A 23,653-nucleotide genomic window follows, 5' to 3' on the forward strand; every position below is an offset into this window, starting at 1 on the left:
TTTTTTTTTTTTTTTTTGGGTCGATGAATAGGCAGGCAGGCACCTTGTTAAAGTAAGGAAACATATTAACATGTGCACATGGGGTTCAGGGGTCATTTACAGATAGCTCCCCTGTCTGAGTGAAGTCATCATTCACACCCGCGATGGCAGGATTAACCAACCATACGTCTGAATCCTCATTTCAAAGAAACAAGTAATTAATTGTTTTAGCCACCTTCTTCTGTCTGCTGCCATCGTATAAAGATTTAATCGTTCAGAGTAAATCAATTCTGCCGGGCTCACGGCCAAGCATTTATTTCTATTCACGGTCAACGGCATCTCGGCCGACCGAAGAGCTCAGCCACACCAATCAAAGTAAGCAGTAACCAACAATAACAGCGAGGATAAGCCCAACACAACCGCGCAGTCACACAGCACAAACGGGGTTGGGGGCGCTTAACCTGCACTCGAAGCTTACGCCGCGGGTTTCCCCTCCTGACGCTCATTGTTTTCGCAAAGAAATGTACCATTGTTTAGCCTGCTTGCACCCTATTCAGATATAAACAGCCCCCCCCCCCCACAGTTTCCCAGCTGCGCAGCACCCTGAACGGGGATACGGTCATTGTCCACTTTATGCGGCCATTGTTAGTGCTTAGGCATGCGAACCCATGCTTTTAATAAAAATGGCCCTGTTTTTTTTTTGTTGTTGTTGTTGTTGGTGATGAGAATGAGGCTCGGCTGGTGGGAGATGGTCACAATGGAAGCCTTGACGGATCACATGTGCTTCGAGAGATGCTGTATCTTCCGGAGAAATGATTACTGTTATTTTTGTTGGTAGTTTCTAGCAAGACCCTTCACATCTGGGTAGAGAACATGCGTCGTAAGGGTGCATATAAAGGATCAGCTGAAAACCAACCTCCCCGAGTCAGTGGTTTCGCATATTGTTAGCATCGAACTAGTAACCTAAAAGAAAAAAAAGAAAATAGACAAGACCTTGAAAAGGATCAAAGCTAAATATTACTGAGCCAGCGAAAGATAAAACCCGAAGAAGACGCCCCTTCACAACAAACTTAATATTTCTCTTTCTACCCAGACTTCTGGTCTACCGTGGAACCCACCCACCCATAAAAAAAAAAAAGAAAAAAAGACCAAAAAAAAAAAAAAAGAAAAGATGCATTACTCTATACTCTTTTTCTCTTTCCTCATCTCGCTCGCAGCTGCGGCACCCCAGATCGTTCTAGGGGGGCGCGACGACCAACCGGGCGGCACTCTTCAGTTCCAGCTCGACGAGTACACGGCCACGTCAAACACCATCATCAACATCCCCGGCAAGAAGACGTTCGACGACCCCGCCCGCCCGCTTAGCGTCATAGGGTGTGGCGTCGTCGCCGTCAAGGGCATCGACGACCCGGACTCCATCAGCTGCAAGGCCCTCGATGCCAACGGAGACGAGGTCGGCCAGTTCGGCGCCGGCAACCCACAGATGATGGCCGACGGCAAGAAGGTCACCATCCGCGAGATCGAGTGCACCATGACGGATGGATCTGCCTCCACCAAGAAGGACGGATCTTCATCTCCAAAGGGCGGCAAGGGCAAGCCATGATTGAGATTGCGCTTATCCTGCTGAACAGAAAACATGTAATATATGATGAGGATTTGGGATAGAGTGTATTTGTAATGCTTTTTTTCTTCTTTTTTTTTCTTTTCTTCTTTTTATCATTTGGGGTTGGGTTTCCGGGCTTTTTCTTTTTAGTTACACGGGCGTCTTAGAGTTCAGACAGTATCGTTCAATCCGTTGGACTGTACTGTCTAAATTCATTCGTTATTAGCCATCAGTTTCTGCAAGTGAATTGGCCGTGTGATGAGCTAGCTGATACCTTCTCCCATTGAACCTCAAAAAGCGTGTACTTGATACCCCAGGCATCAGAGGGGACGCTGCTTCTTGCTACCCGGAACCCATCCTCTGCTCAAAGCAGTATTATGACATCCTGACCGTAGAACACCCGCAAGACCGAATGAGCGCTATTTCGGGCTAATCTTGGTAAGATTCCGTTGTCGGTAACAATTAAACGTCCAGCAGGGTCGGTGGGCAAACACCAAAGTCCACAGCTTCCAAGCTATGCAATCCGCATGTAATCTCATTACAGCTAGGAGTTGGCCAAATGAAGGCTCTTCAGTCACCCGTGTCTACTTCCAAGTCAAGCTGAACCCCGTTGCTCACGCCATAGTCCTCAAGCGACAACTGATCTTTAAACGGTCTCTCGCCCTGCCGCTTGAGCAAGATCTCGTGCGGCTCGCGTCCGATGCGGGCGGCAACCATGATTTTGAACTCGCGAACCTTGTCCGAGGCGAAGCATGGGATGGCTGCCTTGGTGCCGAGACGGTCGTTGATGTGAACGACAATCATCTCCTCGCCGGGTCCGGAGGGTGCAGGGGCTGCAGGGGCAGGGGCTGCCGAGGACGACGCCGACGGCCTGCTGCTGCGGTCTTGGTCCCTCCTTTGATTGTATATGCGGTCGTCACGGCTGTCTCTCCCTTGATGGTCGCGGTCTCGGTCTCGATCCCGGTCCCGACCTCGACGCGGCGACCGGTTCCGGTAGCCGCGCTCCAAAGTTCCGCCACGACGATTATCTTCCTCGCCTAGGCTGTCGGGCCGTTTGTCTTTCCAGCGAAAGCCGCCCGTACCCCGTGGCCGGCGGGGTCGGTCTCTGTCCCTGTCTCTGTCTCTGTCCCTATCTCCATCGCGGTCGCGGTCTCGGTCTCTGTCACGTCGATCGCGGTCACGGTCACGGTCACGGTCACGGTTTCGGTCGCGATCGCCATCCCGGTCGGCGCCGCGTCCATCTCGGTCGCCTGCTTTGTCGTGGTGTCGGCGGCCATCTGCATCCTCCGATCGCCCTTGACGACGAGGCGATCGAGAACGCGAGCCGCCTGCCATATTGTAAAGAGGCAGAATGCGGTTGTTTCTCCAGTGGTGAGTGCCGGTTACCGTGTTTCCAAGAGAATGGAAGGTCAGCTTCAACGGGCAGTTCAACTTTATCATGTGTGGGGCTTATCGACAGTCACGTGTGAATACGTCAGTTAGTCCCCATTGAGTGGAGCTCTGTAGCTTGTAAGGTGGCATGAAGCTCCCTGGGGACGCGCGACAGGTGTCGGCAATCGTACAGTGGAAAGGCAAGCAACGCGACGCCCGGCGCAACTACTGACAAGTCGAAAACCTCCAAGATTTCACTGGGTATGTGAATTTTCAAGTGAATCCGTGATACTTTATGAAGTTAATAATGGAAACTGGCTGACAGCGACCGTCAATTACCTTTAGTCCATTGACAGCGTCGACTAAACAGAAGCCATCTAGCCACGTCTACCACTCGCTTCCCCCCCTTTGTGTTAAACAGTGACCAGCAACCATGATCTCCGACGACGAACTGTACAAGCTGGCCGTTTTTCTGGGCTCTGCTGCAATGATCCTTATCGTCATATATCATTTTGTCGAGGTCAACACAACCGATGAGGCGGCGGAGAAGGCACAAAGGACACCGGCGCCCGCAAGCAAGCAAGCAGCGCTGAAGTGAGAGCACGAATGTGGACAGAATTGTTAGTTAAGGATGAAGAACAGCTATGGCTGGGACTATGGCTTTTCGGGGATCATGAAGGCGCCATGAGAGCAACGAGTTGGGTTTGATCCAAGGAATCTAGAAGCTACAACAAAGCAGCACAAACTCAGTTGCTGCGCAAGAAAACAGCCTCTGTACAATTACCACAATTACTTTTGACCACTTCAACTGCATGATCGTCTGGAACAAGTCAGTTTACCACCAAAGGATAAACCTTGCTGGATTCTGATTACAAGCTTGCGCATCGCGGGGGTCGGCGAAGCAGACAGATATGGTCAAAGCAATGCCGTATACAAGGTGATGTTGATTTCAAGTGCAGTGCCAGAACATTTGGGATTGCGACTTTCAGCATGCGAGCAGTTTGGGATTTATGCATTCTACAGCATATCCGGTTTCAGAAGCGACAGTTGAGGGATATAAGGGCTTCGATCCGGAGACAATGTTGTTCAAAATAGGTACTGATGTTCGCAGATGGCTGCTCTAGAATAGGCGCACTTGCTGCCTACAGTAGGTGCATTTTGCCTGCAATCGATCCCCATCCATGTCAAGGCACCAGGCCCACCTATTCTGTCCAAGGCGCTGTGCTGTAAATAGAGGCTGCGGCTTCTGCCCATGCGAGCCAGACCCGTCTATTGTGTGGGTCCCTGAGTCATGCGTTTCTTACCACTGATTGGTCCAGAGCACAGCCGTGATTGCGCGCTAGCCAACTTGCTTGCAAGCTCAGGCCGCATTCAGGAAGTCGCGCCGCCCCCTTCTTGAAAACGTGGGTCAGTTGCCTGTTCGATGACCTTCTCGCTCCTCCTTTTCCTCGTTCTCTCGGTTTTCGCCCTCATTCACCAGCCATCGCCCATCCAACCACTGAAACGACCTCACAAGGAGATCCTGTTTTATTATCTCTTTTTTTTTTTTTTCTTCTTCGCAACGCTACATCCAACTTCGTACGCATTGCATCACCCATCGCCAGCCAGCGAGACTTTTGTTCACGTCGCCTGGTCTGCATTAACATCGCGACCGAGTCAAGGCCCATCCCGAATCGTCCTGTCAAAGCGACTGTCAACAGACAGACTTTTTTATTTTCCCTTTCCTCAAGACTCATAATTCTCTGCCACAGCCAACTCATTTGTTGGTATCAACCTAATTAAGTACATTTCACGCCATTTCGACCACCTTTTACCCTCGCGACCTGCCATATCGCGTCCCGACCGACAAACTTGCGTCGCTCGATTACCAAGTTAGATATCTCACTTTCCAGTCCACTTAACATCCGCCATCGAATTTCCATACACAATGTCTGCCGGAAAGCTTGACAAGTCTCTCGACGAGATCGTCTCGTCTCAACGCCGCACGGCCGGTCGCCGCGGCGGCGCTGCCCGTCGCTCCACTGGCCGCCCGGCCCCCGCCGCCCCAGTTGGTGGCATCCACAAGAACACCAAAGCCACTCGCAGTGCCGTCCAGAAGCCGGCGCCTGCTAAGGCCTCTGGAGTTCCCGGAACCAGCAAGGTTGTTGTGAGCAACATGGTATGTTGAACCTGCGCTTTGATCTCGATATTCCGCTCAGTATAGACAACAAGCTAACAAAAGCATTCCAATACAGCCCAAGGACGTGTCCGAAGCGCAAATCAAGGTATGTTACCGATGAGGTCATGAGACCTTGCGCCTTTCGTGGACACCTTTATCGCATTTTTCCTCGGCGGCTCTTGAGCGTATCCCTCGAACGAATCCTCGTCTTTGTCGCTCGATTTCCCCACAAGTCTTCAAAAGTCTTGTACGTGTGTGCTCCTTCTGTTGAAATCTGCAAACGGTGGTCACGTCACTGTAGATGAGGAAGTTGAGCATCCGTGCTCTGCGCACTCAGAACCACTCAGTTTGAGGCAGCCTGGCAAGCTCCCATACTAGTTTGGTCGCGCGAGCAACTACCGGAAAGACTGTCGAATCGCAATCGTCTGTCATGGGCTCTGTCATGCACTTGCATGACCCTATCGGCTGGTCGTCGGCAATCGCACAATCGCAATTGCATATTGGATGCAGGCAAGCAGTGGCAGTGAGCGGGAGCATCCTGTTCCTTGCAGTCATTTCATTGAGGAATGGTCTTTGTCGGTCGAATTCCTCGAAGATTCTAGTCATCTTCGACACGAGATGGAGCAGTCGGCAGAACAAATCAAGATGCACAATGCATGTTGGATGGGACCTCGAGAAGAGAGTGTCAGGGGGCTCTGTTATCTTGATTCTATTCTACGGCTAGGAGCTCTGCTTGTGTCCTTGGGATTTGGGTGTTTAGATTGGATGGGCACTGGGTTGGAAAAGATGGCAAGACTGGAATGTTTGCAATCTGCACCCGGGCCTTGGCTCACTGCACTGCTTGCTCGTTGGGCCGGACCACACGCTTTGACACGACGAGTCACCTGCCATACTACTCGGTTCCAGAGGAGGAATCGGAAGCGATCGCCAACGAGCATCTTAACTCTCTCGGAAGCTAACCCCGACATTGTAGGAATACTTCGGTCAAACCGTTGGACCTGTAAAGAGGGTCGAGATCTCATACGGACCCGGTGGAGTCAGCCGTGGTATCGCCACGGTTACCTTCGCCCATGCCGACGGTGCCAGCAAAGCTTTTGCTGAGCTGAACGGTCTTCTTATTGACAACAAGCCCGCCAAGGTAAGCCGCACAGATGAAATCTATCCAAGTTATGATACCAACTGACATTTTCGATTAGGTGGAAGTCGTCGTCGCGTCTGCCGACCAGATCCCCGCGCCTAAGACCTTGAGCCAGAGAGTCACGCAAAACAAGGCGCAGCCCAAGTCTGCTGCAACTGACAAGCGAGGTGCCACCGCTGGTAAAGGTTCTGGTGCTCAGGCGAACGGCGCAAAGGGTGCGAAGAAGGTCGCGCCGCGGAAGGGTCGCAACGCACGCCCGGCGAAGAAGACAGCTGAGGAGCTTGACTCTGAGATGGCCGATTACTTCCAGGGTGGCGAGACCAACACAGAGGCAGCAGCCAACGGGGCAGCCCCTGTAGCCACCAATGGTGGTGACGCTGCCATGGAGGATGACATTTTGTAAATAAAGTCTTCAAGGCCCATATCAGTTGAGACTCTTGTATTGGCGGTAGCCAGGAGGAGGAGACCATTCCTATGCGGCAGATATTCTTACTTTTATTTATTTCGTCATGGGGCTGATGTCTTTTTTCTCTGGCATCGCATGACAGGATGGTCTTCGCAAGGGGTATTTGGCCTTTAGCTCCCTTGTTTGGTTGCATGATGGTTCTTTTTTGCTTCCTTTTTTTTTTTTTTTTAACCAGCGAAGTAATGTACAAATAAATCTTGATGCGATGGTACTCATGGGACTGTAACATATAGTAACGTCGGACCCTCCAGCTTACTGCCCAGTCCTGATCCCGCTTTACGTCTGCATATAACGATCGACTGTGTCCACGGTATATCCCAAGAGAGAAAAGAGAACAGATATAACACTGGTGCTATTTGACTGGCTGTTCGCAGAAAAGTAAGCACTCCAGTAACCACATGACGGTACTTGAGGTTCAACTTTTGGATGGCATGAAGGCGATTGTCTCATCTTGATGAAAGCAGCTATGGAGCTCTTGGGGACCTTCGCACCGCTTTTTTTTTTTTTTTTTTACTAGGCCAGCAAAGGGATCTGATGCCTTGGTTTCTCTATTTTGCTCCATCTCATTGCCGTGTTTCTTCTCCTCCCGCCCGCCCTTATCTACAGTCATTACTTCGTTTTGGGAGCATATCCTCTGTGAGTTGTAACCCAAGATCTTGCGGTACATGGTTCTTGAACTTTGAGCACGAAAAACGCTACTTGCCGAGAGGATAACAGCGGCGTTTATACCATGTTCAGACTATGCACATATTCGGATGAGCGACTAAAAAAAAGACAAAAGTGCTCGGTCATTCAAAACCAGAGAGGATGTGGGATGCCGTTGACAAACCAAAGCATGTCGAACTGACTATCTGTCATGACTGAACGAATAAACTGGACAATCTATGGCTTTAGGGTCCTCACGACACTCTGGACGGGAGCCCGACAGGGGGCTAGCAGTAGGAGGTGCCAGTGTCCGCATTCACAACCTGAGCATGGAGCACCGTTAGAGATAACTTGGAGATTATCAACCCGCCAAGAAATCACTTTTTTGTAGGGCAGGGGACATGAGCTCGAATGTAAGAGAGATAGAGAGAGGGTCAGTCAAGTGAATGTCACTCGGCAAGACAACATTTCGCTGCTTTGGTCACAAGTGCAAACTTGATTCATGGCCATGCAGGCCAGCCCGACCTGCCTGCCATATGTGCATGGCTTTATCAACAGGCAAGGCTCTGCGGGGAATGTTTCGTATCATCTATTAACAACACAGTGCCTGGGCCTCAGAGGACATTAGGACATCAGCCGCATCCCATCGTATTCGCCTGCCTCAATAGTTCATCGTAACTATGTTTCATTACAATCGTTCATAGGCACGTTTCTCAAAACACGTTACAGGATCGCATATTTTGTCTTCCTTCTTTCTTGAATGATACCGGCTTCACGTATCGATCACGTCGGGGTATATCAAGGCTTGGCGGCGGCCTCCGTCTTGTCGGTTGCCGCCGCGTCGGCCTCCTCGGCGTTCTCAAGACCGGGCATCTCGTCGTCGTCCTCATCCTCGTCCATCTCTTCGTCATCGCCAGGCATACCCATGCCGCCGCCACCGAGCTTGGAGAAGTCGATGCCTCCAAAGTCGCCTGCTCCGCCCATGCCGGGCATACCGGGCATGCCGCCTGAACAAGAGTGAAAGAAAGTCAGCACCGTGTAACCAAAGATTACTCCAGACAGCCAGGCAGCCAGTCACCAGGCCCCCGGCCTCTTGTTCGGAGGTTTGAACCTACCCATGCCGCCAAAGTTGGAAAAGTCATCCTCAGCTGCCTCGTTCTGCTCGTCCTCGTCTACCCACTTGTCGAAGTCGGTCTTGAGGAAGTGGACCTTCTTGGAGTCCTTGAGCAAACGGGGCCAGTACTCCTCCTTGAGCTCCTTCTTTCGCAACTTCAGCTCGACATTCTTGGCCGTGTGGTGAATGGCGCTCTCATCCGGGACGATCTCGTCGTAGAACTCGAGCTGGAGGTGGTATGTTTTCTTGAGGGTGTCTGAGTGGCCGGTGAAGGTCAGGCCGGTCGGCTTGAGGTCAAGCTTGAGGTTTGATGCCGGTACGTCGGGAACCGAGATGGTCAGATACACAAAGTTCTTTTCGGCCTCGGTCTTGGATGAGCGCTGGGCCCAGAGGACTGTTTTTTTTTTTTTTTTTTTCGTCGGGGTGTTGGTTAGTTGAGCTGAGTGACAGATATCGTCGTGGTGGGGGCGGGCGAGGTGACAGTCAGATTGCGCGCGCGCAAACTCGTCCAGGGAAACCTACCCTCGGGAGTCGTCAGCGTTTCAGTCGACATGTTGAGTGTGAGCTGAGAAAAGAAAAAAGCTGATTTGGGTAGAGCTGGTATTGTCGAAAGATCTGAGTTGCTTCAACTGTTAGTCTAAAGCCCGTTCGTTGTAGGCTGCAAACCCCCCGCTAGCAAAGAGGTAGGTAGTGAGTGAGGCTTGAAAAGCTCAAGTGGGCCGGCCGCAAGAGCGCGCCACATTTCTTGCAGCGGAGAGATCGAAGAGGATCTGGAACTCACCAAGTTGCTCAATGGTTTGTTCCGGTAATTCGGATAAAATGGTGGTGCTTAAACTCAAAGATCACTTTTTGGGTGACTTAAGATTGTCTACTTGAATGGAAGAAGTCAAATTAGATTGATCAATGGACTAGGGGAAAATGATTCTTGGTGAGATTTATTGGCCATGAGGCTGTTATTAGTGTTGCCGGGAGAATCTGGTGTGGTGGAAGCTCTAAGAAACCAAAAGATTCGACTAGCACAGGGCTGACGAGCGGGGTCGATGACGGGTACGTACCCCAATCACAAACGCGAATAGCCGCTCTATGCTCTACACCAACAGGTACCACTCATGTACAAGGTACCTACAGCAAGTACGGTGCAGAGTAAGGTCAGGGGACACATCCCAATGCAGAATCCAGACTGCTGTTCTCAGAGCAAACATGTACATTTTTGGCAGCTCCGTGGCAACCTGAACGTTTTGTTTGGGTACCAATGGGTAGGCACATGCTTAAATATCAAAGTCCTGGTTAACCTAACAAAGTTTGTTGACGAGTTTGAAGCCTTGTCAGATCCTGACACGTCCTGTCTGCAGCTGTCAATTACCGTTCAGCCAATTTTTATATTCTCCAAGCCTCCGGTAGGTTCCAAGGCAGACGACCGAACTGTGACGATTTGCGCCCCGCAATCCGCCCACAAGCAGCAGTAGTTGAAAGCAACGACAGAGAGCGGACAGGCACTATATCTTGTGGTATTTTCTTGATGTAAACAAGAACAGACGTTTGAGGAGTTTTCCACAATAGGATAGTCTTGATTAATCCTTGAGATAATCTACCTTGACTAGTCCTTGCCGGCTTCATAGAAACCCACTCCCATTTCGAAGTGAATAAATGGTCTTGACAGCATTTGAAAGGGTCGATGCAAGTGCCGACACATATACGGGGACCAGAGTTAATATATGTTCTCTGCAATGGGATGCGAGATTGTGAAGATAGGATGGACCATTGTATTAGCCTTATCAGCAACTTTTGAGGTTATTAATAGGATCTGACGAATCGAAGATCCGCAGCAATGTCCGATTTCTGTGTTGGTTAAGGAGTTTGTTTCGTACGGTGCAAACCGGAGGCAATGGAACGAATATTTGTACGATTATCTCCGACAAACTCGACGTCAATCCAGGCCACAGACTGGCATGAAAATCTATCTGTACCATGACACAAAGCTTTGTATGGATTGGAACGACGGTCTTGTGGGAATCTGACTTGTATCATACTCCGTTTTGGGTATGATTCGACTGTGCCGAAGCCGTGTCTAGTATATCGGGATGACAGTGATCAGCATTGTGGCATTGAATTTTCCTTGATTAGTATGCCAGTGTGTATTTTATGTGTGTGTGTGTGCTTGTGTTTTTTTTTTTTTTTTTCCCCTTCACAACCAAAAAGTTTAGTGACCTTTGCACCTTTGGATGTTTTAAAATAGGTTATCAAAAGTACCAAGTATGTAAGTTGCTGGTGAGGCCGTTCTCGGGATGCCCGACTCAAGAGTAGAAAAAGCCCCTGCCCCTCCATTTGGAGAGAGTCAAGCTTAGCTTACATAATACAACTCCCCCTTCCCGCCCACTTTGAGAGAGGCCGCGCCGCAACCTAGCTGGTCCGGACCGCCCAAGAACCGACGTCACTGCAATGATCCTTGCTATCCGACCTCCGTATCACCTAATAATACCTACCGAACAGCGCGGTCTGGACACACGCGACACTATTGGGAATTGCACATACCTAGTTAATCTAGAGTTCATTCCACCGCCGGTGGAGCAGTCGCGATGGAGACTCTCAAGTCACTGTTTGTGAAGCCGGATCCGCAGGCACAGGTATGGAAACACTGCTAATCAAAGGTCTGAGAGGGGATGGGGCCTTGCCCGCCACGCTGCCCACGCTGCCGCGCCGACCAGACCGAACAACACCTCACCTACGTTTCTTTGCTTCTTCTCATTTCATTTATCAATCGTGTATAAATTCGCGGAGCCCAAAGTGGCCCGTTCGACTAACCACAACAGCCAAACTGTAGATGCGAAAATGTAATGCCATGATCCGCCAAAACATACGCAAGCTCGACCGCGACATCGCCCAGGTCAAGCAGGTCGAGACAAAGACCAAGAACCTGATCGTGGCCGCCGACAAGCGCGCCGCCCGCAACCCGGCCCAGGCTGCCCAGGCCCAGAAGGAGGTGCGGGCGTTTGCGCGAGAGCTCGTCCGCGCCCGCAAGACATCGGCCCGCCTCGTCACGTCCAAGGCCCAGCTGTCGAGCGTACAGATGCAGGTCAACGAGGCCTTTGCCGTGCGCAAGATTGAGGGCAGCATACGGGCCTCGGTCGGTGTTATGCGCGAGGTCAACTCGCTGGTCCGGCTGCCCGAGCTGGCCGGCACCATGCAGCAGCTGTCGGTCGAGCTGATGAAGGCGGGCATCATCGAGGAGATGGTGCAGGAGTCCTTCCCCGAGGCGGACGCCCTGGCAGAGTACGAGGAGGAGGCGGGTGAGGGCGAGGTCGACAAGGTCCTGGGCGAGATATTAAAAGACAAGACCGAATCCACGGGCAAGCTGCCGACGGCACCGGTGTCTCAGGAGCCGATCCCCGCAAAGGCCCAGGAGGAAGAGGAGGACGAGGAAGATACGCAGGCCATGATGGACCAGATGCGAAACAGGCTAGAGGCTTTGCGGAGCTGATGGTCTACTACCCTAGGTCCGGGGAATCATATGATTTTGGGGTGGTTTTTTTTTCTCTGTCTCACTCGCATACGCACGATTTCTTTTTACGACATGGTCACTTCTTTTTTTTTTTTTTTTTTTTTTGCACTGAAGAAATTGCCCTAGTTGGGCATGTAAAGCTGGAGTTTAGGAGTTAGAGGTCTGTCGTTTCCATGGTTTCCCATTTTCTTGTATACATCTCGACATAGCTCGGGACTATAGAGTATCTACACGAAACGTGTTGGCTGCAAAACATTTGCACATGGCGTGTCTCAAGAATAGCGTGTATTGTTTGTTTCTTTATGACCTCACGATGATTTGCTCGTGAAAAAGCTAATGGCTGGACAAAGAAGCCACTGTCTCAACAAGAAAGCATAGGACGAAGAGCGGGTGCAACTGTCGATGAGTCGGGAAGGGGATCGGTCTTGAACTTCAGGGTTGGAACTGGACAAGGGCTTGGGGCCAGGTGAGGAAAGACCTGGCCACTATTTTGGAGTATCTGGGGAACATATTCAGCTCCTGATGACTCTCAACAAGGTAGACGCCACGAAGAGTTGTCAACAAACCTTGCCAGGAGACGTTTTTCAAGACGGGAAGCAGAGTTTGTTTACCTAGTTACATGAGAATGGCCTGGAAACAACAAACTACTGTACGCCTATATCGGATAACAGTATTGAAAAATATGACGAGCTAACCAAAAAGCAAATATACACAATCTCAACGATCGTCAACAATAGCACTAGCAGAATCCTAACCCCAGATATTCGCAAAGTAGGAAGATGGCACTATCCCGTTGGGAAGCGGTAAACTGGCGTAACCTGTCATTCAAACTAGACCTAGTACAGTCTCTTGATCGTCTCAGGTATGGTTCAAACTACGGCGGGCTTGTTTCTCTGTTTATACTTTCTGAATGAGCCATCAAACAATGGACGTACATGGTATGTACATTTTCGGCAACTCGATTGAGATTTTTCAAGCAAGTGAGCATGAGGAGTGCCTGCATTATCCGATACTCATTTGCTTTCAACGAAACGCACCCGAGGTAGGACATCTAACCAGCTTCTTGGCATCCAAATTATCGCTAAAGCAAAAGCAATAGCAGCAATTGTAGATGTAATTTTATTTCCAACAAAGCTTATCCCCCTTGCACCTGGATGACAAGCCGATGACGGCATCACCCTTGACGGAACAGAGCGGGCGAGGACATGGGTTCAACTTGGCATTTTGTTTTGATGGTTACTTGATTTACACAAGACTTGCACCTTGGCTCGACGAACAAGAGGCCGATCATTCGAGCTGAGACTATAGGAGATTTGCAACGGTGGAGACTGGCAATCAGGCTGCCAATAAACCTGTTGAACTGTCTCATATCTACGATGCATTCGAGAGCCCGGTGCGGCCGAAAGGGAAAAATGGGAAGAGAAGGAGAAAAAAAAAAGACCTTGTTGGTGCATACATGCTGTGACGAGATTAGTGGTATCGTAGCTTACATATCATTGATATACGAGTTTGTGTGATAACAAAATAAGGAAGAATATAGAGGCATGAGGGGTGTCCCGATCGGGCCCGGAATGAAAAGTGCCAAGTCTATCGAGGTTTGCTGCTGTAAAAAGGAGACTTCGGTTCTGGGACTTCTTCCTATCACACCAATTACACTGTGCTTCTCCTTCACCAGATAAAGACATGTAGTCCGGCTCCCCGCCGCTGGTTCTCCGAAGGAGGGCACCTACTTTACCGGGATGGACCCGTAGCTGTCGGTCGACCCCGAGCTGGGACATGAGGCACTTTTGATATCATTGACGATCACCACGGGGCGCTGTTTTGAAATCCTGTTGGGTTGCGAGATGGATACCTCTCTATGATTAGGTTGACACACTTTGCAGGTGAGGGTTGGATAGGAAGCGTCAGTTACTACCCGAGATTGCGGTGAAGAGATAGAGGTCACGACAAGGCGCATCCTTTCTGGTTGGTTGCGCCAAAGGAGTATGTACTCTCCCGCGCTTTGGGGGTCAGGGAACGACTACTCGCGCTACACCGATACAAAAAAAAAAACCCCCGGCTACTGAACAGAAATGCAATAAGTGTGATTGTATGAAATAGCTGAAAGAGGAAAAGCAAAAGTCCAACGCCAAGAAAGACGGGGATGGTGTCGTGCAAGAAAAAAAAAAAAAAAAAAAACCGTTCACTTTCTTATTCAGGTTCCGGACCCTCGTGTCGCTGCATAGCTAGCTAGTATGAATCAAGGGATGGCGGGGGAACAGGGAACCTATCGAGTAGTGCCAGAAGCGGCGAAAAGGTTAAGGGTACTTGAAACGTTCCATGACAGCGATCTAGAAAGGGTCCCGCGAGCCCAGGGTTCATCTCATCCTTTCGGATGGGAGAGCAAAAGCGAGTAGCCACAGGCTGGGCTTGACAGCTTTTGTACGTCATGGACCATGACGCGTGGGTTCCTCTGGGCCCAGGAAAACATTCGGGATCTTGGCCATCGCCCGCCCACTCACACACCATATCCCATCCCTTTGAGTCAATAATCTCTAGTCTAGACTCCTCGAGACGGAGTTGAGATGAAGGGCTGCTGTTGGCCCAAACTTTCGGGGAGGCTCGGAAAATGAGTCGAAGGCAAGATCGGAGCTTTTTGAGCGTCACACACATGTGATACAGTGTCGGCGAGAGGGAGAGTGGTGAACAAACACAGCCTACCACACTGGCGACGGCAATCAAGCAATCAACCCCCAGCCGCGCGTGGTTGCTTGGTTGCAGGGACAACGGAAGGCCACCGTTGCCCTTCTTGATTCGACACATGCGCTGCGACGAGTCACGAAGCTCAACGGGCCCAGCTGCTTTTAATAGGTTGGGAAATCAATTAAGCGATGATCCGGGGAGCGGTGACGATACCAGTACCCGTCCAGTCAGGATTGGGGGCCGTCGGGAGCTGATGTTGTTTGCTGTCTTTTCATGCAATAATTTCACATTTCTTTCCTGTTATGGGTTGCGAAAAGTTCTACTGAATCTCCCTCGTCACCATGTGCTTCTCGTCTCGTGCTTTCTTACTCGTCACAAAAATAGCGAGCTGATTTCCGAATTGAGACGTCCAAGATTTTATTTTCGGGCTGCCTGGCGGGCGCATTTTGGGCAAGACTTCTCAGTTGTGTTTGTTTTGTTGCTTTCTTTGCCTCTTGGGAAACAGAAACTTGTCAGAGAAAATTGCCTACCACGTATCGTTGGTTACTGGACCCAGGTTTCGCATGCACACTCTCTTTTGCGGGGTCCCCACTTGAACCTGGGGAGCTGTTTGAATGCTTTGATGCTTTGCGTCTCCTGGTTCTTGGGCTACAAGCGAAAAAGAAAATCATATAGGCCAGGGGCCCCCCCCAGAGGAGCCCCCGAGATTTACACCGGCAATGTCCCCCGGTCGGGCACAGGGGACCAACGATCCGGTTCGCCTGTGCTCGAGCTTCAAGCCACTCTGCATTAGCAGAGGCTGGCTACCTGGTAAATGGCAAATTATTTTCATGGGGGTTCGACAAATTCAAAAAGCACGGATCAAGGGGTTTTGAGCGAGAGCATCGCCGATGCTTTGCTTCTTTCACGCCGTAGAAGGATTTTATTCCGAAGATAATTGCGGCGAGGGAGGCTGCCTGCATTACTGACAATAATAGGTGTTGTTGCTTTCGTTTTTGGCGGTCAAGGCGAAACTCAAACGAATGGTTACTGTCACCCTCCGAGACAAATATTTTTTTTTTTTTTCTTATCATCTTCCCGTCCGTGAGGTATCTATCGCAGACGGGGAAAGCTACCGGGGACAAGACAGGCCAGCCAAATTACATAGAAGCGAAAGCTAATTTGGTGGGGGATTAGCCCGGGCGTAGCATCCGGGCTCAATACGACCCCACGCAATGGTATTTTTCATCAATCAGAAGAGATTAATAGCAAACAAGAAGCAAGTAAAACAAAGTAGGGAGGGCTAATACCACCACCAACAAAAGTGGAAAAGTATGCAAAGAAGAAAAGCGGTCAAGGCGCACAATGCCTGTACCCCGGTGTGCGAAGCTTATTGAGGGAAACAGATAGCAGCGTCGTCGGTCTTCTTTACCTATCTTTGTCTTATCCTCCAAATTCGGTAGATATTGAATCAAGTTGAAAACAAGGTTTTTGATTTTCGGTGAAGGATGTAAACATTACTTCGTCATTAATCAAGATGGCTTGCGGGGAATGACTTTTTTCTTGCAATCCATTACGTGGTAAAATTCTAGTCTAACGAAGGAGAAAAGATTGGAACTTGTTGCCGTTTACCAAGAGTAGTGCCGTGCCTATTTGCATTTGAGTCTCGGGAAGGACAACAATGAAATTTTAATCCAAGACATTTCTCGAGTGTTCCGCCATGCAACAACGGCAGTGTGATGTACAATGTTCCAAGTACCATACCCCAGCGTCGCGGGTATCGTACAGCAAGCTGTACCTTCTGCCTTACAGCCTGCCCGCACTGCCCACCAAGAACCGCAGTATGCTTACGGTACTGCTTATTTGCTTATTTTGGCCAACAGGATGCAGTAAGGAGCTAAATTCGGATATATACACACACGCACACACACACACACACACGCACGCACGCAATAACACAGCCATGGACCAAACTCACTCAACCGTCTCATTTGTTCCGTATCCTTGTTTACCCCGGATTCAAGCAAACAAAAGCGACTCACGATGCGAATGGCCACGGCGCCGATTCGGACTGATAATTTACCCTGCGAGATGACACCATGATCTGGGGAAGAAACAGACGGCCAGGTACGCAGTCTGGAAGTTACATTATGTCTTTTTTCATTTTTATGCTTTTGCGCGTGATTCGGACCTAATTTGGAACGAAACGAATTTGAACCTTCTGCTTTGGAGCGGGATGATACGCGCTTAAACATAGGGCTATCCACAATTGACCGACCATTCTGCCGCCCCGTCTCGTGGAAGCTTTGGGGAAGCGAATTGCGACCTTCGGGGTAGGGCTTGGTTGTCGTCTCGCGTACTGGTGTGCCATGAATCAGCCCGCCTGCAACTCGGAATATGCGGTCAGTGGGGGTTTAAAATTGAGAGCAAGTCAAAAGCAACCCAGGCAAGAAAACCGAAACAAAAAAAATGATGGTGGCGTCGATGCATTATTCAGTCCCGAAATGGGTGTGGATGTTTGCTGTGGACGTGCCCTCTGTACCAGACAAGCCAAGTTAAAGGAGGGCAAAAAAAAAAAAAAAAAAAAAAAAAGGTGTGATTCAATGTCCAGCGCCGTGCACTCGAAACGAATGCAACCATATTCGTTTCCCCTTCGATTTGCTTTCTCCCGATATAGTTACTGCTCATACGCAAGCTGTTACGATTACCCCGTGCATCTATTTTTGTTGCTGAAAATATCTTTGTAGTAATCAACCATATCGTCGGAATGGGGGTTCAGGCCTTGTCATGGGTCAGGAAATAAAAATCTAGAGCGCGGCTTTAATGTGTGTCCTCTCAGTAATTGAGCCTAGAAGCATCAATGACTGTTGATCCTTTGGGCGCTAGTAGGAAAGCAGTGGAAGGCTGGGCTAGGCCTTGTAAGTAGTGGGTTCTAGCGGTCTACGATACGGTATGTGGTCAGGCTGGTCCTGGACTCAGTGTGCTTGAAGGGAGTCTTTCCCGTGGAAACCGTCACGGAAAGACAAGGGTATGCTCCCCACCCCTGCCCACCTTCTGGCTGGAACTAGTAAGTGCCTCCAGGACCTATCTCCCGTGCATGCTTCTGGATTGTGTCCATGCGGTTTCTTCCCGAACGTCCTCGAGAAGATCCGGCTCCCACACCCTTGTCTGACAGGGAGAAGCGGTCAACCCGAACAGGGAGTGGTTGGCTGCAGCCGAGGGTACCTACGTACCTCTCCACTGAGAGATGGAAAAAAATGGCGGTGTTGTCGCTTGGTGCCCGTTTGCTTTTCAAGACCCTTTTTGGGTCAGGCCCTGTCTTACTACAAGGTACTTACTCCCTTGGGCACCGCGTGGGGGCCCCAAAAATTCCGGGGGGTGGTGTCAAGGGGGCTTGTACTGTACAGCACTTGTCTGTAAGACGGCAAGGAATGGATGAGATTGTTGACTAGTGATAGATATAACATAACATCGCCCGTGCCTCACCCCCAGACTTCCTCTTCTCCCGTAGCTCGGTTCTCGTTCTGATATTTTTTTTTTCTATATTCTCGTATCTCATACACCTACAAAATCTTGAGCTAAGACACCGACATAACTATCATCTGTCGTTCCCAACCTAAAGAGCCCAAGCACATTACCAAAAATACCACACCGCACTACACCGCTCTACTATCAACAGACCTGCATATTATTACATTAGGTTCCCCTCCTGATTCTTGCTCGACACCGACATACATCACGCTAGTGGGCTACCGATACGCAGCGCATGAAAACCAGCGCCACGTCAATTACATCGTGCATACTCAACATATTTGGTCAAATCCCACTTTATAAAAGAAGACTCGCTTCTCGCAACAAAGCTCGAGATCTCTTTATCTGCGAGGTTCCACACAGACAAACACGTACTTTTATCATCATCAACCGACACCTTTCCGACACATAACTCATCACACAACACAACACAACACAACCGCAGTCATGTCGGCCTATAGCCCGTACGGCTCTTACAGCTCCCTCTACACAACATCGGCACCCATGGAGATTGGATCAGGAAGCTTCCTGTCGAGGCCACGATACGCGACCATGGACAGCTACAACACCACGAGTTTCCCTTCGTGGCCTAGGCGGTCCTCGCTTTCCGAGTCTGAGCAAGCCGACCACCCCGCGACGTCTTTCCTCTCAGATGAGGATCTCATCTTCGACACCGATCCCTTCTCAGAGGACGACGCGCGCAGTGTCTCGAGCAGCGGCAGTGGTTCTTGCTCGCCAAACCAGCCGACCCGCTACGATTACCGCGCCGAGGAGGAAGAGGCACGGAGGCAACTTCAGCGTCAGCAAAAGGCTGCCCTGCAGCGTCAAGCAATGCAAATGATTCAGGAGGAGAAGGAGCGCCGCCGCGCCATGAGGCAACGCCAGCTCCAGCGCAGAAAGTCGAGCGGCCCGTCTAACAAGTCAAAGACGGCCGGTGCCGCCATGGACCCCATCGCAGAGTGACGTGATCACAACGACCTTGATCCGAGTCACTTGGGTGCATCCGATAACGAAATTGTTAATACTGCGACGTGCATACGAACCAAAATCAAACATCCCACCACTCACAACCCACTCCGCACCACACCCTCTCGAAATCACACCCTCGCTCGTATCAGACGAGGGCGAGCTGAGGCGTGGCACAGAGCTTGCTTGTCTAAGGTCCTTTGAGCGAGTGAAAACAGAGGTAAGCTGAGTCAACCCCCACTCCCCCAATCTCTTGCACATGCTTGCTGCACACCAATCTGAAAATCAATCGGATCGCTAACCCGACTTTTTCCCGTATAGTACTTTATTACTCATAATCAGCATACCCCTCACATTACCACAAACCCACGATAATTTCATCCCACTACCATCAGCCATCAGCCGAATTTAGCCCTATTTCATTCCACGATTATTTTTGGGGTGTGGCATCCCATTTTATGACGACCTTTACAACCTTATCATTGTTGGCATCCAGCTTCTTTTCCACCGACGGCCCGAGGTTGACAGCTGCGCCACTGGCTGTCCAGTGTCTTCCACGCTCCTCGGTAACTTCGACGTCATATCTTACCCAGTACCTGTTTATTTCCATCTCATTCTCTCCGCGGAACACTACTTTTTTTTTTATCGAATGCATTTTGGCTATGGAGGACAAAATTTAAATGGCGATTCACTGCAAAATCAGGCAGCATCGTCACGAGATATCCGCTTTCGGTTGGCAGTGTAGCACCGAGGCTTTCGGCATTTTTTTTGTGGGACTCTTGTCTCCTTTCCCATCATGAGCTTGATGTGCTCGCAGGCGTCACGGGAGTTCAGTGTCTGATTGGACATTTGGGCCTTTTTACTATTATTACCTTTTATTACTTTGCATTTTGTATGAGATATTGGAGGAACAACAGGCACAGTCCAAACTCCTGGCGAACCTACTTGCAGTAGGCAATCGCGATTGATTTTTTTACCCCCCGTTTTTTCTCTTTCACCTAGCGAGCGCATGATACCCCCACACTACCACACTTAGGATAGTTAGTTTAGTCTTTAGGATAGTCATTCAACCATTCACACCGTCTTCTGGATCATTCGAAAAATTCTTCTCGCCCCTACCGTGACCGTACCTTTTCCTCCGAGACAACACCAGGGTCAACGAAGCCATCTTCCATTCATGTCACGGAAAAGCAATCTTCCTCAAGCAGACAGCGACAAACGATGTGGATGTTGGTGACTCGTTCGTTTCGGGGCTTCCTCGCCGCCATTCCACATTTAGGGCCGAAGCTGACTTGTCGGACCCGGCTGTGGATCCCCCGTACCGGCCAGACTCCCTCCGTGGAGCATCGGATCCAGGGAAACCCGAATGGTGGGTTTTCTCCCTACACTGTACAACTTGCAATGCTCCCAAAGTTGGCCTTACAAGGAACAGCCCCTAACACAGCCATCAAAGCCCCATCGCAACTCGCAGTGAGTCACCTTTAATCCAGGAACTTGGAGCATATAGGGGCAGCTTTGTACGTAACAGCTATCCTTCTATTCCTGCCAAGGGCAAGACAAAAAATGCCTCAAGCAACTAGTACGTAAAACAACGGGATATCGCATCGAGTATGGACCTGTGGCTGCTGATCGAGTCGAGAGTCTCGACTCGAGAGTGCGGTGCTTGCCTCGACCTCAAAAGGGGCGATACTCATCAGCTACAGGGTAGGCTAGGCCGAAGGGAGTATATTCGACCCTCCCTTTACCTACCCTGTACCTGTCACATAGTCTGATGATGATGCCAACCCGTATCGTCCCCAACCACGAGTCTAATGATTCGAGAACTTTTCAGGGTGACGCCCTCGCTTCTTGCATGGGATACACAGCACATGCTCACTGTATCTACGTCTTGAGTCTCAGGGGCTAGCCACCGTGCTGGGAATCCATCTCGTTGTCCCCTCGTGGCTTTGTGGAGAAGTGTGAGGCGCACAATGTGACTTGCTTGTTGATATTGACGAAACCATCAATGTGACAGGGTGATGTGACAGCCAGGGTAGTGTCAGCCTCGAGACGCCGAGGGTTGTGTTTTTTGTGATTTGTCAATTTGTCACCAAGTTCCTTCGAAACGAGACTAGACTGATACAAAATCAACATCTATCTCAGTATGAAAAATTATCAAATCCCACCCCGAGCAGGCACTATGCTTAGCATTGACGTTTTTTTTTTTTTTTTTTTTTGCGCAGGGATCACAACGCACTACCAAAAGTAAAACCTGCCGCTGTCAGTGGCGTGGAATGGGAAAACAGCCCACGCTGGTAGGAAATGACGGGTTCGGACATTAATATAGGAAAAAGGAAAAAGGAAAAAGGAAAGGGACTACCCCTTCGTAGAAGAAATAAAAGAACCGAAAACAAGCATCGCTTTCTTTTGTATTTTCCCTTTTTTTTCCTTTTGCTCTTGATGCTGATCCTTCAGGGTCTCGCCGAGTTCAGCCCGTTTTGCCGATCGAACAATTTCATTGCGCCGACAATGGAGGGATGATGCATACCAGAAATAAACTGCTTCTTCCCTTCTTCCTGGGTGGTGGTTGCACCACGGGCTTGGCAAGAACTTGCCCCGGGTGAAAATTAGCGTACATGTCATGATCGGTTGACCCCCAGCATGCCATCCGATATTGCGCTTGCAGATGACGAAGACTTTGGTTTAGACGGCAGAAAGAAGTTGGGTAGGACTGCGGCCTTATTTTCGTCTTTGCTTTTTTCTGTTGTTTTTTTGTTATCTCCGCTGATCCGACTGGACTGGTTAAAGTGATTGTTCTCTTTCTCTCTTTCTCTCTAATCCGACGGCTCTAAGAGGTAGTTCTGGCAAAGTTCAGAGGAAGAGGTATTTGTTAGTCTATACATATGAGAAAGATAGCAGAGTGTGATCCGAAAGGAAATTAATACAAATTGAAACGTGTATCTTATTCGTGCATTGTTAACAAGTTGGGTGCCTCGTCTACTTTTCAACCTTGTGGTGGTGGATGGAACTGTACGTGTAAGAAATCATGCAAAAGCGTGTCCAATCACTGGTTCTTGTATGGTTTACGGCTCCTGATTTGTCGTTTGGTCATCCAGTCAGCCCAGTACTTGGGCGGCCGAGAATTGTTCCCAAAGTAGCCCATGACTATATGTTATAATCCATATAGGCGAAGTGTTCCCCCCTCTCGCCGCTTTGCATCCGCTTTGAGGCTACTTCACGGAGACAGATCATTCCATTTGTTGCTGATAGCATCGATAGCTGCTGCCGTTCGGCTGCTCGGGAGCTGGTAAAATAATAAAAGATTGAGTAACCAGGCGCTCCAAGTGACAAGGGCAAGGCTTCCTAGGTGCAGTTCATCCGAATTGTTCCTGTCCAGCCAAGCTTCGTGCCTAGAGCAGCATACTCATTGGATTGGGAACAACGTTACTTGCTACCCTCAAAAGTCGTGTCAATGGTAGGTAGAAACCACCGAGCTGGTCGCCGAGTCTGCAATACGACTCTGGCATTCTGCAACCCCAAAGCAGCACATCAGATTTCGAGCGGCGATAACCCCCCTATCTACCTTTTCTTTTCTCTTTCTTCCCCAAGGCCACCATTCTCAAGGTCCCCCAGGTTGTCCGCTTTCTTGGCCGACCCGAGTGGCTGGTGGCAGGGGGAAATGCAAGATGGCTGCGTCGCATTATGTACATAAAAAGTAGGTGTATGGTGAGCGTGTGTGCTGTGCCTGTGTGATTGTGAGCCTATGGTTCTGGCAGCAACCCACTGAGATGGTAGGGCAGAGTGATACTAAGAAATTGTGGCCTGCTTGTTCAGTTTGTGGCAGTCAATACTCTTAAACTATTGTTGAAAGCGAAACAACAAAACAGGGTCGAAGCCCTCCATCATGACTGTCTGCCGATAGACATACGCACCTAAGCTTATAGCATTAGAATGGATGGTGATAAAAAATCGAAAAATTCCATGGCTCGCCATGGCACGCTAACTCGCGAGAAGGTACGCACCAGTCGGAAGCTACCCTGTCCTACCTTATTCTGTTCGGGCTTGTAAAGCATGGCTCAAGAATCTTTAAACGTCGTTGGGTGGTGTGGCAGGGATCTGCAGGGCCTTGGTGATAGTGACCAGAGATGCGTGTGATTCATGCTGTGCAAGCTTATTGCACAAGTCTTGTCCCTCCTAAAGATAGATAGCTGAAAAAAAGAAGTGCGACTAAACCAATGCTCAAAATATCTCTCAGTTTTACACCGACCAGATGCTTCCACGCATAGTCGTGCTTTTTCCCCCAGCAGCCAATAGTCGCCATCTTAAACAGACGGCGAACCAATGTCCTTAGTCCTCGATCTGGATGCAAACCCCTGGCAGACGGGAGGTCTCAAATGTGATATCGGAAATCAAGGCAAGGATCGGAAGGCCGATACCGAGCCCTGGTACACTAAATGGCAACTCGCATGAGGGGCAAAAGGCGAAGAGGGAGGAACCGCTTCCTTCAGAAAATAAAGCTTTTTTTTTTTTTTTTTTTTTTTTT

General features: G+C 49.8%; 10 protein-coding genes across 10 annotated transcripts; 7 read left to right on the forward strand and 3 right to left on the reverse strand.

The window, feature by feature from the left end:
- Nucleotides 1-1,150: 1,150 nt before the first annotated feature.
- On the forward strand, nt 1,151-1,582 carry PpBr36_07152 (uncharacterized protein; the record flags this gene model as incomplete). The annotated part of the gene is made up of 1 exon (XM_029894290.1): nt 1,151-1,582. One exon carries the CDS (start codon nt 1,151-1,153, stop codon nt 1,580-1,582), a length of 432 nt encoding a protein of 143 aa, XP_029748324.1.
- A 516-nt stretch (nt 1,583-2,098) lies between these two features.
- Nucleotides 2,099-2,623, forward strand: PpBr36_07153 (uncharacterized protein; the record flags this gene model as incomplete). The annotated part of the gene is given in 2 exon segments (XM_029894291.1): nt 2,099-2,111; nt 2,127-2,623. The coding sequence occupies 2 exon segments, from the start codon at nt 2,099-2,101 to the stop codon at nt 2,621-2,623; spliced, it is 510 nt and encodes a 169-aa protein (XP_029748323.1).
- PpBr36_07154 (uncharacterized protein) lies at nt 2,153-2,917 on the reverse strand (the record flags this gene model as incomplete). The annotated part of the gene is made up of 2 exons (XM_029894292.1): nt 2,153-2,739; nt 2,770-2,917. 2 exons carry the CDS (start codon nt 2,915-2,917, stop codon nt 2,153-2,155), a joined length of 735 nt encoding a protein of 244 aa, XP_029748318.1.
- Nucleotides 2,918-3,386: 469 nt separating this feature from the next.
- PpBr36_07155 (uncharacterized protein) lies at nt 3,387-3,641 on the forward strand (the record flags this gene model as incomplete). Its single annotated transcript, XM_029894293.1, has 2 exons — nt 3,387-3,547; nt 3,596-3,641. The coding sequence occupies 2 exons, from the start codon at nt 3,387-3,389 to the stop codon at nt 3,639-3,641; spliced, it is 207 nt and encodes a 68-aa protein (XP_029748317.1).
- Nucleotides 3,642-4,880: 1,239 nt separating this feature from the next.
- On the forward strand, nt 4,881-6,652 carry PpBr36_07156 (uncharacterized protein; the record flags this gene model as incomplete). The annotated part of the gene is made up of 4 exons (XM_029894294.1): nt 4,881-5,111; nt 5,188-5,217; nt 6,085-6,249; nt 6,308-6,652. The coding sequence occupies 4 exons, from the start codon at nt 4,881-4,883 to the stop codon at nt 6,650-6,652; spliced, it is 771 nt and encodes a 256-aa protein (XP_029748320.1).
- A 1,506-nt stretch (nt 6,653-8,158) lies between these two features.
- Nucleotides 8,159-9,027, reverse strand: PpBr36_07157 (uncharacterized protein; the record flags this gene model as incomplete). Its single annotated transcript, XM_029894295.1, has 3 exons — nt 8,159-8,367; nt 8,476-8,913; nt 8,997-9,027. The coding sequence occupies 3 exons, from the start codon at nt 9,025-9,027 to the stop codon at nt 8,159-8,161; spliced, it is 678 nt and encodes a 225-aa protein (XP_029748319.1).
- Nucleotides 9,028-11,050: 2,023 nt separating this feature from the next.
- PpBr36_07158 (uncharacterized protein) lies at nt 11,051-11,952 on the forward strand (the record flags this gene model as incomplete). Its single annotated transcript, XM_029894296.1, has 2 exons — nt 11,051-11,098; nt 11,296-11,952. 2 exons carry the CDS (start codon nt 11,051-11,053, stop codon nt 11,950-11,952), a joined length of 705 nt encoding a protein of 234 aa, XP_029748316.1.
- A 2,956-nt stretch (nt 11,953-14,908) lies between these two features.
- Nucleotides 14,909-15,448, forward strand: PpBr36_07159 (uncharacterized protein; the record flags this gene model as incomplete). Its single annotated transcript, XM_029894297.1, has 1 exon — nt 14,909-15,448. One exon carries the CDS (start codon nt 14,909-14,911, stop codon nt 15,446-15,448), a length of 540 nt encoding a protein of 179 aa, XP_029748315.1.
- A 2,118-nt stretch (nt 15,449-17,566) lies between these two features.
- Nucleotides 17,567-18,047, reverse strand: PpBr36_07160 (uncharacterized protein; the record flags this gene model as incomplete). The annotated part of the gene is made up of 2 exons (XM_029894298.1): nt 17,567-17,692; nt 17,973-18,047. Coding segments are annotated over 2 exons (201 nt in total), but the record flags the coding sequence as incomplete, so codon positions are not given.
- A 565-nt stretch (nt 18,048-18,612) lies between these two features.
- PpBr36_07161 (uncharacterized protein) lies at nt 18,613-19,128 on the forward strand (the record flags this gene model as incomplete). The annotated part of the gene is made up of 1 exon (XM_029894299.1): nt 18,613-19,128. The coding sequence occupies one exon, from the start codon at nt 18,613-18,615 to the stop codon at nt 19,126-19,128; it is 516 nt and encodes a 171-aa protein (XP_029748826.1).
- Nucleotides 19,129-23,653: the final 4,525 nt, after the last annotated feature.

This window comes from Pyricularia pennisetigena, chromosome 1, assembly GCF_004337985.1.
Source record: "Pyricularia pennisetigena strain Br36 chromosome 1, whole genome shotgun sequence".
Taxonomy (NCBI): Eukaryota; Fungi; Ascomycota; class Sordariomycetes; order Magnaporthales; family Pyriculariaceae; genus Pyricularia; species Pyricularia pennisetigena.